The following is a 14,951-nucleotide window of genomic DNA, read 5'->3' as shown; positions in this document are numbered from 1 at the left end:
AGTAAACTAAAACAAACCTGATCTCTCTAGGACATTCAGAAGCCAAGTTATTAGCCCACAAATGTGTAACTGGACTACTTCTTTAAATTGACACCAGATTCGGTGACCTTTGGGACATGGTTTGACCCCCTTAGGAAAGTGCTATCACCATGAAACGTTCAGATCACTTACAACTCAATAGATTCTACCTTCCTGTAACGTTTCAGCCTGATTGGACCTTGTTTTCACACAAATGAACCCAGAATGATGTGAAATTGTGCTTCGTGCAACATAATTCTGGGTGCCATTTACAAACCATAAGTGCTAATGACTCCATTCCTTTTTGTGGTTGTAGGGGCTTTTGATTGGAGTACACTAAAACAAACCTGATCTCTCTAGGACATTCAGAAGCCAAGTTATTAGCCCACAAATGTGTAACTGGACTACTTCTTTAAATTGACACCAGATCCGGTGACCTTTGGGACATGGTTTGACCCCCTTAGGAAAGTGCTATCATCATGAAACGTTCAGATCACTTACAACTCAATAGATTCTACCTTCCTGTAACGTTTCAGCCTGATTGGACCTTGTTTTCACACAAATGATCCCAGAATGATGTGAAATTGTGCTTTGTGCAACATAATTCTGGGTGCCATTTAAAAAGCATAAGTGCTAATGACTCCATTCCTTTTTGTGGTTGTAGGGGCTGTTGATTGGAGTATACTAAAACAAACCTGATCTCTCTTGGACATTCAGAAGCCAAGTTATAAGCCCACAAATGTGTAACTGGACTACTTCTTTAAATTGTGTTGGGGTTATTAGGAGCGAACAATTAGTAAGCTTCAACTTACTTTTGGATTCTTCAATAAATTCTGTAAATATGGGAATATTTACTGATTTATTAATTAATTAAGATATTCTTAGATATACGGGGCACCATTCCCCTTTAACCGGGGAAAAATTGAATCCAAAACTCTTATCAGTCTTTCTTGAAGTTCGTAGAATCCTTGGAGCAGAGACTTCTCTTCGACACAACAAAGCTACTGGAGACGAAAATCTGAATTTTATAACGTTTAATTAACAATTTGTCAAATGAATAAACAGTGGCATAAATGAATAATAACCATGTGATATAATAAAAGGATGTATATTCAAAATAATGTTCAAGGTGTTTTGTGTGTATGTAGGATGTATGAATGGGGTCCTTTGTTCTCACAAAGGAGTAGTGTGTGTGCGTGTGTATGGATTCAAAATGGAGTCTTGAATACAAGATGGCTGACTCCTTTGTCTGGCTAAAGTGTGGGTGGCAACTTGCACTTTAACTTCCAAAGCACTTAGAATCAGTAGTAACTTAACCTTAAATCACTCAAAACATTTCAAAGGATCATGCAACAACACAAAAGATTAATCACGAGTTAATATCCTTAGTTTATCAGCCTGGCCATGGCCGAACATTTAAAGATACCAAACAATGATTAATAAGCAGTTTATTCTTTCAAAATGACCCGAAGGACGAATTTGGAACGAAAGAGGAAAACACGAAGCTACTTTTTTTAAGCAATAGCGCGGTTTTATTGCTTATTCTGGACTATAGAGGAAACGGGAGAAGAAAAGAATGAGAGAAAAATGAGTTTTCTGATCACCAAAAGAGCGAGGCGTCCCTCCCCCTTTTGATTTGACGGTTCTCCGTGTTTCTCCGCAGTTTTCAGCGTCATCCGCCGGTTTGATGCTTTCTCCGTTGTTTGGCTCCACGAGTGTTTCTCCACGGCTGGACACAAAGAAAACGAAGTTCCTTTTGGGCTGAGTTTGACAACTTACAGCGTTTCTGAGAGCTGGATGGAGTTGTTGTTTCCCTCCGCTGGTTCTGTGTCCTCAAACATCAGCTGGAGGGGAGCAGAAACGAGCAGATCAGCGGTCCCGTGGGCTCAACTTGGCTCTTAGAGCTTCCGCGTGCTCAAAGAAGTCGGAGCGTTCGACAAGCGTGTCCTCACCGCCAGGTATCCTGGGCAAAAGAACGAGGTTTCTTTGTCTCTGCTGAAGATTTATGGTCTTAGTTCGCGGGAAAAGCTCCACGGCTTCCCGCACATGCGCAGAGCGTGTTTCTGGTACTAGGCGGTGACGTCATCACAATGCTTCCGTGTGCAAAGCATCATGGGAAATGAAGTTTCTTGGCGCTGATGTGATTATTTGCTTTTCAGAGCAATTTAAGCACAGTCATTTTGGAGAAAATCACTGCATAGTAATTTCCTCATGAGGTCAGACCCTCAACATTCCCCCTTTTGGTTTCGGGGATCGCGCCCAAAGCTCGATCGTCGGAAGCACAGATGGGTTTGTTCCTCATGAACGTAGGTCGACTTGATTGTCGGAAGCACAGGTGGGTTTGTCCCTTAGGACGTTGGTCTCCTTGGACGCCTTTGTCTTTGGTCTTTGTCTTGGATCCTGGCGCCTTTGGTCTTTGTCTTTGTCAGGCACAAAGAGGATAGGAAACGGGATAGTCCCCAACGCGCATAACGAGAAGAAGCCACTCACGCAGGTGGTACGCAATGATGATGTCGTCCATGCGAGAGGTAGTAGTGTAGAAGGAGGAAGGTCGGTGGGCGGTTAACTCCACGAGTGGACACAAAGGCATCTCACCGCCGGCCATACAGTTCAGTTTATGGAGCACGCGGTGATGTACGAGGTCCATAGTTCGCAAACGCGCATTGACCTATGTGGTCCCAAGATTCCCCCCTTTTTTGGTCCAAAGGGTGGATCAGGACAGTCTTTGGGCTAAAACAAGGACCATAAAACTAAGAGGTACTACAATGTGCTGGTGCGTCAGACAGAGTCATTGACAGACTGAGCTGGGCCGGCACATAACCACTAGTTAATATGTGACCAAGTAAGAAACAAAAATACAGAAAACCCAAAAAAAAAAACATATAACATCCAAGAAAATTCATAGCAACCTTGAGGTCTCATAAAATACATTCTTAGGTCATACATTCAGTGTGTAGCTTATAAAGAATGTGACATAATGCAACACTCAGATAAAAATGTGAGGTAGACTAAAGTGAGAACTACTCTTAGGGTTACAAAATAATAAAGAAAATGTTGCTCACCCCCTTTAGACAGGTGTGGTACATTCACGCTTGGATTCTCCCCGAACGCGGTCACGAGGCACACCGTAGGTGAGCAAGTGCATCTTATCTTGGAGTTTCTTAACACGCCTGTAGGCGGAATAAGCTATCACGGCCGTGATGAGCCATCCCATCCCCAGGGCGACCAATGTGCAGATTAAGGTGGTATAATCTGTGTCAATGTAGCGTCTTGGGTATCTATTCATGGGCGTCAAAGTAAGTTCACGCGGGGTTTGTGTGAACTTAACAAGTTTGGTTCCTTCAATCAGTAATTGTTGGTCAATTTCTAAATCGATGGTAAAGTTATAACCCTGGAAAGCGTCCATGATCTCAATCTCCGAATCATGCTGTTCGAGGTTGAGGTGATGGAGTGCCAGGTTTTCCAGGTGTACAATTGCACCTGGCGGAACTGAGAGGAAAAAGGTTTGGTTCGGCAGTTGTAACTCAGTGGCAACGTTATGCTGGTCATAAGTTACAAGGGCCGAGTCTACTGGGGTGCTGATAAGCCATCTGTCACCTGCACGTTCCACTCTGGTATCCATGTCAACATCTTTTAACGTGACCGTAGCTTGGCAATTCTGCAGGGGCGCATCGCTCCTGAGGCCGCATTGATAATTGGCAACGTCTCGGACAAATGGGTTACCAAGACACACCCAGTGAATATCTTTGGTTTTTGTGCATAAATCTAAGTTAGGAGTTAGATAGAGTTTGCTATCAGCATCTTGGTAAGCAAGGAAGCTCGGAGTTTTAAGGTGGAAATGTTTACCGTTTTTCCAAAAACCAACGTTTAGCATGGACTTAAGCCTATAGATGTGAGGTGTCTCAATTATGGGAACATTTAACAGGAAACCGAGTTCTAATTTTTCTGCATCAACGTGAATGGGAATTGCACTGCCTAGGCTGTACGCTAGGTGGATTTGTGAAGTGTGTACAGTGGAGGGAGTAGCAGCAGTCAAAACATCTTTGAGCAGATCCATTGGTACCAAATACGCAGGAATGCGACCTTCAACCAGGCTGTCCAGAGTAGAACCAATTTCCCTGAGCAGGTCCTGCATCAAATCTCTCACCACTCGTGTGTACACAATATCCTGATGTATGGTGTCAGACAAAGTCTTGATTGCACGTAGAGATTCATTAATCAGAGCAGAATGTAGGTTGACCGTTACAAGAGTACCCTGTAAGGTTTTAGTAAGAGCTTCCTGTTTGCGGTCTAGGAGGAGGAGGTTCCCCTGGATCTCTGGCATCTCATCCTGGAGTTCGGCAATGTGTCGTTGGACAGTCTTAAGACTAATTGTGTTAGCCGCCGAAAGTCCAACTGAAAAGAGGGAACCCACCGCGGACACCGCAGCGATGAGTCCACCTAGAAACCTTTTTGGGCGGTTATTTTCTCCGAGGTCATCTTCAGTGACTATAAATTTTTGAAGTTGTGCCAACATGTAAGCGGTGGTGCGCTTGGCATGTTGAACAGTACCAATAATGGACTTGTGAGGAGGAGGGGCCGGTATCACGTGTTTGTGATAGACGTCCCACGGGTCCAAACGGACAACGATACGTTGCGTATGAATGCGGCAGTGTGTGATCAACAATCCGGGGTTGTCTTGGAGGACCATCCCGGTTGGTGGTCCCGGTTTAATGATGGCTGATGGAGTGGCTGCCGTTGATCCAAAGAGGATGCAGAAGATCCAGAGGAACTCCATCCTGTAATGGAGAGACTCGTGGTTAGTGAAAAGAACGGCGGGGGGGGGCTTGGTTCTTTGTCGGTTAGTACATGTTAGTGGGTTAAACGTGCACTTCCCCCACTTTTCCATTTCCATGCATAGAACTATATAGCGACTACGTCTACCTCCTGCGGGGAGTCTGGTCTCTGTACCCGCGGGGACGGTTTGACGTAGGGTTTGATTTGGTTTGCATGCACCCATTTGTAGACAGGCTCCTGTCTCGCTTTGGTGATGCGTAACCTGTATGCAACTGGAGAGAGTTTTGCCACGATCTCAAATGGTCCTGACCAGCAGGGCAGGAACTTCTTAGCTTTGCGTGCCGGTTGGGCGAACCGAAAGTAGAATACTTTGTCACCCACCTCGTATTCGCGGCTGGTTGTCTTTTGGTCGTAGTAGGCTTTAGCGCCTTCTACGTTGGTCTCCAGTTTCTTCTGAGCGTGCGCGAACGTAGCTCTGAGGTGTGTTTTCAAGTCTGCCACATACTGATGAGCGGTATAGGCAGTGGCAACACTGACATCCTCTGGGTGATACAGGAGGTGCAGTGGTAGAGTCATCAGTCTGCCGGTCATCATCTCAAAGGGCGTAACCCCCGTGGATCGCTGTGGAGTGGACCGTATGGCCATCAGGACCAGAGGGAGCTTGACGTCCCAGTCCTTCCCAGTGGAGCAGACGTACTTTTTGAGCATAGAGACGACCGTGCGGTTCATCCGTTCGACCTGTCCGGATGACTGTGGGTGATAGGGGAGGTGGAATCTCACTTCCACTCCCAAAAGTTCAAACAGGGACGTCATTACACTGGATGTGAAATGAGTTCCTCGGTCAGAGTCAATGCAGAGTGGAAGTCCCCATCGACTGAAAACGTGGTTAATCAGCAGTACAGCGGTTGTGACGGCTGTATCGTTTGGCGCTGGAAGGCACTCCACCCACTTTGTGAAACTGCAAGTTACAGTTAGCATATATTTGTTTCCTCTTGCCGATTTGGGAACCGGTCCAACCCAGTCGATCTGCAGGTGGGACCAAGGGAAGGTTATTCCCCTGCGTTGCAGTGGTGCTCTAGCAAGCGGCTGGGAGGGTTGAAACTGGGCACAGATGAGGCAGCCTTGGACATAGCTGTGTACGTCCTTGGACATCGACGGCCAATATGCTACTTCTGTCAGTGATGCGAGGGTAGCTTTTGCTCCGCGGTGACCTCCAACCGGAGTGTCGTGGGCGTAGGCAAGCATCACTCCTCTGTGGTCGAGTGGAACAACCCAGCGCGGCGGGCTGTGATCGTCACGTATGTAAACTAACAAATCGTTTTGTAGTTTCAGATGCGCGAGTTGACGATGCAGGGTTACCAAATCTTGGCTTGCACCAATAGGTGGTGATGGTTGTTTAGACATCGGGCCCTTTTGGAGAAGCTCGCGGATGAGCTTCAGGTCAGGATCTTGTTCCTGCATGGTGACTAGGTCCGCGTCCTGTGGTTTTCTGCCTAGAAACACGGGTACCTCAACGGTCCGAGGTTCGTCTGCCTGGCTAGCATGGCGACGAGTAATCGCGCAGACCTCGTGAACGGCCTTGGGTGGAAGCCACTCGTCTTTGAATTCCCAGCAGGTTCCCTGGTCAGCACCGAGCTTAGCAAGGCGGTCTGCTTCGTCATTACCATCTTTCTCCGGACCTAGGGTCCTGGAGTGACCTTTGACCTTTTTCCAGTAGACCATTATGCCTTTCTCAGTGGTGAGCAGATCACACGCTAGGAATAACTCCGAGTGTTTCACGTCTCTGTTCCTGGCGTTTTTCATGTGGTTCTCCTTCCACATGGGGAAGTGAGAAATGAAGCTGTGTCTAGCGTAGTTTGAATCAGAGCAAAGGACGATTTGAGTGATGTCCAAGGCTGCCGCCTGCTGGAGGGTTATCAACACTGCAGCAATTTCGGCGTACTGACTAGACTTTTGGCCCAACAGGTAGTGATTTGGTTGCTTAGTGTCACAGTCCACCCAAACGACTCCAACCCCAGCACGGAGCTGGCCTTCGTGAAGGTAGGAGCATCCATCAGTGTAAACTTTCGGAAGCCCTTGGCAAACATTCTCATCAAAGTAGCGATGATTGGATGCGGTTGGGTAGACTGCGGCAGGTGTGTCCAGGGGGCCCATGACGGAGTCAGAGTCACAGTGCTGGCAGCCTGCTAGCCCTTGTCCTAGCGCTAGCTTGGTGTTCTGACCATACTTGACCTCAATGTTGTATCCTTGGAGCACCATCATCCACGTCGCAATGCGGCTGTTTGACACTCTTCCTTCGCGAAGTCGCTGGCTGTTTAGGAAGGTGACGGGCTGATGACACGTTTCAATGATCACTTTCTGTCCACCGATGTAACTACGAAAGTGTTCGACGGCCCAGACTGTAGAGAGGAGAGCTCTCTCGCAGTCTGAGAATTGGAGTTCCACCTTGCTCAGAGGCTTGCTGGCGTATGCCACAACTCTCATGTCCTGATCGTGTTTCTGCTTCAAAGCAGCGCTCAGGCAGTGAGAGGAGAAAGTAGCCTCTATGTAGAACTCTTTATCCTTGTCTGGGTAAGCCAGACAGGGTGCGGACGCCAACTTCTGTTTTAGGAACTGGAAGGAGAGTTCTTGGGGTCTGTCCCACACGAAAGGTGTGTCGTTCCGAAGCAGCTCAGTGAGGGGCCTCGCTGTTTCAGCGTACTCCTCAATGAACTGTCTGGAGTAGTTGCAGACTCCGAGGAAGCTCCTGAGTTCAGTCAGATTAGCTGGGGCTTTGATGTCCTGAATGGCTCTAATGCGTCCCGCTTGGGGCTCGACTCCATTAGGGCCAACCAGCAGTCCAACATACTCCACTTTGGTTCGACACCACTGTCCCTTGAGAATCGCCAATTTAGCTCCGGCGTCAGCGAGCTGTTGCAGCACGTGACGGAGTTCGGCCAGGTGCTCCTCGAAGGTTCGACTCCTCATCAAGATGTCATCGACATATATGAGGTTCCCTCTGGAAGCAGCATCTGACATGGCTTTGTGGAGGAAGATGTTGAACTCGGCAGGTGAGTTAGAGTAGCCAAAGGGGCAGCGGTTCCAAGTATATTGGCGATTTCCAAAGGAGAAAGCCAGTTTATACTGGTCCGCCGGCTCAACCTTCATGGTCCAGAAGCCGTTGGCTACGTCAACCGTAGAGAAGAAACGAGCATCTCTGACTCTGGCTAGCTCCTGATCTAAATGGATCATAGGCCACCTGGAGAGAGGTACTTGTTTGTTCAGTGCACGATAGTCTATGGTGAGACACCATTTCCCAGTCGGTTTCAGAACCGGCCAGATGGGAGAGTTGTAAGTGGAGTTACACTCTCTGATGATGTTTTTCTCCTTCAGCTGATCGAGGATCTCTTGGATCGACTCATAAGCAGCGAGGGGAATCTTGTACTGACGTACAAAAGTAGGAGGGGCATTCGGGTTCGTTGGAATGCGAACCGCATGCAGGTTTGTGAGTCCACAGTCCAGGGAGTCCCTGGATAAGACGGACTGAAACTCATAGAACAGGCTTCTAAGCTCTGCTCTCTGCTCCTCTGACTCCAGCGCATCCGCTTTGTCAAGCTGCTGGCTGACTTCGGCCTCGAAGCCGTCATAAGGTTCAGAGGAGGAGGGTCTCTGGTGTTCCGGGCTTTCAGCCGGTGACTCAGAGGGTTGAGTATTTATTGCAAAAACCGTTAGACACTGACCACCGTCAGTATCTAAGGTTGCACTGCAAATGGGTTCCTCAGGAAGGGCTTCATGCCGCTTGATGGTAATCATTTGTGAAGGGAAAGTACTGAATGTGTCTACACCAACCTGTCTGTCGTTCAAGAACAAAGGAAGTTGTCCGATCACGGGGACTGACAGTTCGAAGTCATGGAATGAGCTATCTATCAGCATGCCCAAGGGCTTTCCTGCCGGCATGTGGATAGGACTCCGGGTCGGATTTTCGACCAACAAGTAGGCAGAACGATTGTTCAGCTCCAAGAGTGGCGTGCCACAGACGGCTAAGTTGAGCTCCAAGAAGTGTGGTGATGGCTGGAAGAAGGCCTGTGTGCCTGGCAGCTTCTGATGCTTCATCAGAGTCAGACGAACAGGCACTCCTTTGACCAGTGGGGGCAGAACCGTGCTGGCCTCAACCACTGCACGGCAGGCCTGTGGAATGGTCTGTCCGGACAGCAAGTGTTCAGGGCCTTCTGAGCGAGGCTCAGAGGATGGTGTGGCTCGGGCCCAAAGGACTTGATTGCAAGTGTCCAGCTGGGCACCGAGTCGAACCAGCAGATCTGCTCCAATGAGTGCAGGTGGATCAAGCTGTGGTATGATGCTGAATGTATGTGTGAGCTGTCTTGCTCCAAGTTGGATAGTCAGAGAGCAGACCTCTGGCGCTTTCAGGAGCCTCTGCGGCCAAGTAGGTGACAAGAGCCGATGGCTACGTGTCACACTGACCAGAAGGGGGTCCTTCTGACGCAGGTGTTCAAACATCTGCTGGCTGATGGCTGACTTTTCCGACCAAAGAGCAAGGCGAGCATCTGAGATGTGGGTGCAGTTGATGGTAAGACCACCAACTATGTGTGGTGCATATGGCTGCAGGCTGACGTTCTTCAGCGAGCAGAGAAAAGATGAATGTGCGCGGAGCGGAGTTCCAGGAGCGGTTTCGTGCCTTTGCAGGCGGTCATCGTCTGTGGGAGCCGTAGGGAGGGGCATGACCTTGGAACAAGGGTTTTGCGGCTCACTTATGCTGACTTCAAGAATGGAGGATGGTCGGCTGCTATCTGGGTTCCAGGGCTTAGGTGTGTCCACCTGGGCCCACAGTTGACCCTTCTGGCAGTCGATGAGGGGAGCTAGACGTTCAAGCAGGTCCTGACCAACGAGAAGTGGTTCAGTGTCTAGCTGGCAGACATAAAACGGGTGAACCAGAGTCATGTCTTGGAAGGTGATGTCCAGCCACGCCCGGTGAGTGATACACTCCCGGGTCTGGGTGTAGCTGGTGATTTTCAGGTCACAAGGTTCAACCTGGACTGGTTTCCCGAGCGACCGCATGGTGTCAGACACGCGATGGAACAATGTGGAGCACATCAGGGTGATTTCTGAGCCGGTATCCAGCAGAGCATCAACCTGTATGCACCCACCTACGTTGGTGCTACAGTACAAACGGCGAGCATGATCATGGTTTGTTAAGTCACCAAGGAACTTCAGAAATTTAGTATCAGGTTTCTCTGGGGGGTAGATTTCAGGAGACTCCTGTGATCTATCAGTAGTGTTCCCCCAGCTGATCAGGTAGGTCCTGGCCACGCTGGGAGGTTGAGCCACGCCTAGTCATGCGGACGTTGGCTCTGGGTCTGGCTTCTTAGAAGAAGACTTTGGTGCAGGGGTCTCTTCTGCAGATCTCAGCTGTTCCTTCTGTTTAGCTAGGAACTGCTGAAACATCTCCTGGAGGTCGGCTTTGGTCAAGTACTCACCTGCGGACTTGTGTTCGGGACCTACCTGTGGGCGGCGCTCCTTAAACCTTCCACTGTTCCGACCTGCCTGCCGTTGGTTTTGGATGGGCCACTTCCTGTCTGATTGTCCAGACCTAGGCGGCCAATCAGCACCCCCCTTCCCCTGTTGAGGAGATTGGGACTGCTCTCGCGGTTTAACAGGTCTAGGTTTAGCAGATTTTGGCTTAGTGGGTGGAGCTTCTGTGCCTTCGAGCTCCAAACGCGGCTCGGCGTCGGGAGCTAGGTGCATGACGCGGTGACGTGCGTCAGGCTTTTGGGGCTTTCCGCCGGCTTCCCAAGCCTGTTGAGCGTATCTCCTAATCTCCTGAGTTGTCAGTTTTTTCATCCGACAATACATTGAGACTTCGGAGCGAACACACTCGTGCAGGTTGTGAATGAACAGGGATCTGAAGGCAGGGTCTTCCTCGAGCCCAGGGCCGTTTCGACCTTGGAAATAAGCACTTTTGAGTCGGCGATAATACTCTCTGGGGGGTTCGTTCCTCCCGTGTTTGATGGAGAAGGCCCCCATTGTAGCTGACGCAGAGTCTGCATACGTGGCGTATTCATCTCTCAACGCTCGGCAGAGCGAGGAGTACCGATCTCGAATGTCAGATGGTAGAGTTTCCATGAAACCGTGCACCGTTCTAGATGTGGTTTTCCAAATTAGCTTGAGCTTTTCCCTTGAAGAGGGTGCTGGAAGATCAAGCAGACAACGTTCTATCTCCCTGAGATAATCGTCGACATTGGATTCATTGGTGTTAGGATCAAAACGTTCTACGTCTTTAGCTAGCGATTCAATTTGACGTACACGGAGCCCTGACTCACGGTACGGCGCGTCATCCTCTGACTCTGACCCACGGTCTGTCTCAGAGAGTGCTGGATATCGCTGGTGTGCTCTGGGCTCCCAATGTTGACTCCTGGGGCCCAAATCGGGGTCCGGCATGTTGTGGCGGGCTGCTGGCACGTCACGTGGGTGTCTTGGGAGGTCCTCCTCCCGGAGCACGTCTGCGAAGTGCAGCCTGCGTCTTTCAACTGGGGCTTCTGCGTAATACGCTCTGTCCGGGTACGGACTGGCGTATGATGCTTTGTCCTGCAGCTGGTTATCGGCAAGCCGAATACCGGAGTAGCTAGGATGGGTAGATGGTTGAGGTGCAGCTTGGGCTTGTGCATAACCCCAGCCGGCACCTTGCACCCTTCGTGGACTGGGGGAGCGGTCTAAATAGAGGTGCCGCTCAGCTGGTCGACTTCTCACAGATTGAGAAGGCCGTGACGATGAGGGTGGTGGTCCAACCTGGGGTTCGAGGGCGAACTGCCCTCGGCCCCTAGATGGTCCTGAATGCCCTATAGTGTGTGTAGGGAACGGGGCCGAAGGTTGGGACAGATAAGCTTCATCTCTCCCCTGCGGCGTGCGTCCGTCCAGATAGTCCCACACCACATACTGTTGATTATCGTATGGAGCCGTATCAGGAGGTAGCCTACCTTTACGGCGGGACGGCGGTCCCTCGCTACCTTGGGTGGAGGAAACCAATTGGTCTTTGGCGATCGTCCTGGGCGGACCCTGGTTGGCTTTGCCGGCTTGCTTTCGTACCGGTGTGGGAGAGCACTCTGGCTCAGCCTCAGAGTCACGGTGTTCCCCCCCTTCCCACTGTCTGTTGTCATCAGCAGAAGGGGGCGGGGTCTTCTCCCCATCTTCCCCAGAATCGGTGCTGGCTTCCTCCTCGTCATCCTTCTGCCTTCCATTTTGCTGCCTTTCAGCTAGCATGCTCTGGAGCTTCATGATCTCTCGATCATGTTGGAGTTCTCTCTGATAGAGGATCAGGGCTAACTTAGCTAAGTGAACCTGGATTGGTTTTGTACCATCCGGGTTTTCTATTTGATCAATTACAGCTTCTAGCTCGTCGCTACGCTGTTCTTCAGTGAAATCCCTAGAAGGGTAGTCGGGTTCTCGAGCAACCGCGACCAGTTTGGACAATATTTGTCCAGAAAGTAGGCCAGGTTCATAGTCGTGGGCCGCAGCGCCACCTGGTTGCTGGGAGTTGGTCAGTTCACTACTCTGTCCCTCCATTTTAACAACCGAACCAAAAATAGCCTAGTAGAGCTTCTGCAGATAGCTCAAGGCTGCACCTTTGGCAGCAACTGCTAGCTTTGTAGCAGAAAAACACTAAATTAACCTTTGTGCGCACAGGTTTTAGCGTTTTAAGATTGCACGGAATGCCGTGACTAACGCCTAAAATACTATTCCTTTCAGTATTTTAGCAAAAGCTGGTGCGTTGCCGTAGCAACGTCTTACAACACTTGCAGTGTTAAATATGCTAGTTATTCCTTCAGAATATTAGCAAACAAGGTGTTATCAGTCTTTGAGTGAAGGTTTCAGTTAGTTACAATAGCCACTGTGAGTTAAAGTCGCTAAATTAGCAGTTAATTTTAGCCTAAAAGGGTTAGTCAGAATTACTTACACGCTGCACCTTTAATGAGGAACTGAATTTTAACCTAAAAGGTTAGCCAGAATTAATTACACGTTGCACCTTTAAGGAAAAGCTGAATTTTAACCTAAAAGGTTAGCCAGAATTAATTACACATTGCACCTTTAAGGAAAAACTGAATTTTTAACCTAAAAGGTCAACCAGAATTAATTTACACGTTGCCTTTAAAGAAGCACTGAGTTACTGGTGAGAGTTCGATGCAGCTTCCTGCTCAGCGAAATCAGCACCACTCTGTTGCTGGTTCAAGGCTGAACAACTGATTATTTTTAATTCAAGCTCTTTGGATTTATTTGTTTGTTTGTGCCGGATAGAAATCTCTGTGTATCCAAGCCTCACACGGCCGCACCAATAAAATGTTGGGGTTATTAGGAGCGAACAATTAGTAAGCTTCAACTTACTTTTGGATTCTTCAATAAATTCTGTAAATATGGGAATATTTACTGATTTATTAATTAATTAAGATATTCTTAGATATACGGGGCACCATTCCCCTTTAACCGGGGAAAAATTGAATCCAAAACTCTTATCAGTCTTTCTTGAAGTTCGTAGAATCCTTGGAGCAGAGACTTCTCTTCGACACAACAAAGCTACTGGAGACGAAAATCTGAATTTTATAACGTTTAATTAACAATTTGTCAAATGAATAAACAGTGGCATAAATGAATAATAACCATGTGATATAATAAAAGGATGTATATTCAAAATAATGTTCAAGGTGTTTTGTGTGTATGTAGGATGTATGAATGGGGTCCTTTGTTCTCACAAAGGAGTAGTGTGTGTGCGTGTGTATGGATTCAAAATGGAGTCTTGAATACAAGATGGCTGACTCCTTTGTCTGGCTAAAGTGTGGGTGGCAACTTGCACTTTAACTTCCAAAGCACTTAGAATCAGTAGTAACTTAACCTTAAATCACTCAAAACATTTCAAAGGATCATGCAACAACACAAAAGATTAATCACGAGTTAATATCCTTAGTTTATCAGCCTGGCCATGGCCGAACATTTAAAGATACCAAACAATGATTAATAAGCAGTTTATTCTTTCAAAATGACCCGAAGGACGAATTTGGAACGAAAGAGGAAAACACGAAGCTACTTTTTTTAAGCAATAGCGCGGTTTTATTGCTTATTCTGGACTATAGAGGAAACGGGAGAAGAAAAGAATGAGAGAAAAATGAGTTTTCTGATCACCAAAAGAGCGAGGCGTCCCTCCCCCTTTTGATTTGACGGTTCTCCGTGTTTCTCCGCAGTTTTCAGCATCATCCGCCGGTTTGATGCTTTCTCCGTTGTTTGGCTCCACGAGTGTTTCTCCACGGCTGGACACAAAGAAAACGAAGTTCCTTTTGGGCTGAGTTTGACAACTTACAGCGTTTCTGAGAGCTGGATGGAGTTGTTGTTTCCCTCCGCTGGTTCTGTGTCCTCAAACATCAGCTGGAGGGGAGCAGAAACGAGCAGATCAGCGGTCCCGTGGGCTCAACTTGGCTCTTAGAGCTTCCGCGTGCTCAAAGAAGTCGGAGCGTTCGACAAGCGTGTCCTCACCGCCAGGTATCCTGGGCAAAAGAACGAGGTTTCTTTGTCTCTGCTGAAGATTTATGGTCTTAGTTCGCGGGAAAAGCTCCACGGCTTCCCGCACATGCGCAGAGCGTGTTTCTGGTACTAGGCGGTGACGTCATCACAATGCTTCCGTGTGCAAAGCATCATGGGAAATGAAGTTTCTTGGCGCTGATGTGATTATTTGCTTTTCAGAGCAATTTAAGCACAGTCATTTTGGAGAAAATCACTGCATAGTAATTTCCTCATGAGGTCAGACCCTCAACAATTGACACCAGATCCGGTGACCTTTGGGACATGGTTTGACCTCCTTAGGAAAGTGCTATCATCATGAAACGTTCAGATCACTTACAACTCAATCGATTCTAACTTCCTGTAACATTTCAGCCTTATTGGACCTTGTTTTCACACAAATGGACCCAGAATGATGTGAAATTGTTCTTTGTGCAACATAATTCTGGGTGCCATTTACAAACAATAAGTGCTAATGACTCCATTCCTTTTTGTGGTTGTAGGGGCTTTTGATTGGAGTACACTAAAACAAACCTGATCTCTCTAGGACATTCAGAAGCCAAGTTATAAGCCCACAAATGTGTAACTGGACTACTTCTTTAAATTGACACCAGATCCGGTGA

General features: G+C 48.3%; 1 protein-coding gene across 1 annotated transcript; it reads right to left on the bottom strand.

The window, feature by feature from the left end:
* Positions 1-2,873: 2,873 nt before the first annotated feature.
* On the bottom strand, positions 2,874-14,400 carry LOC129155806 (uncharacterized). Its single transcript, XM_070549148.1, has 2 exons — positions 14,132-14,400; positions 2,874-4,796 (listed from the first exon to the last, which is right to left on the bottom strand). The coding sequence occupies exons 1-2, from the start codon at positions 14,191-14,193 to the stop codon at positions 3,086-3,088; spliced, it is 1,773 nt and encodes a 590-aa protein (XP_070405249.1). The 5' UTR covers positions 14,194-14,400; the 3' UTR covers positions 2,874-3,085.
* Positions 14,401-14,951: the final 551 nt, after the last annotated feature.

Source organism: Nothobranchius furzeri, chromosome 3 (genome assembly GCF_043380555.1).
Source record: "Nothobranchius furzeri strain GRZ-AD chromosome 3, NfurGRZ-RIMD1, whole genome shotgun sequence".
NCBI classification, from domain to species: domain Eukaryota; kingdom Metazoa; phylum Chordata; class Actinopteri; order Cyprinodontiformes; family Nothobranchiidae; genus Nothobranchius; species Nothobranchius furzeri.
The sequence above is the reverse complement of the archived record's forward strand: the minus strand, read 5'-3'. Positions and strand labels throughout refer to the sequence as shown.

Coding starts and splice junctions, on each gene's coding strand:
- LOC129155806 (XM_070549148.1), bottom strand. CDS start 14,193: ATGTTTGAGGACACAGAACCAGCGGAGGGAAACAACAACTCCATCCAG. Junction 4,797..14,131: donor ATCCAGCTCTCAGAAACGCT/GTAAGTTGTCAA, acceptor TCTCCATTACAG/GATGGAGTTCCTCTGGATCT.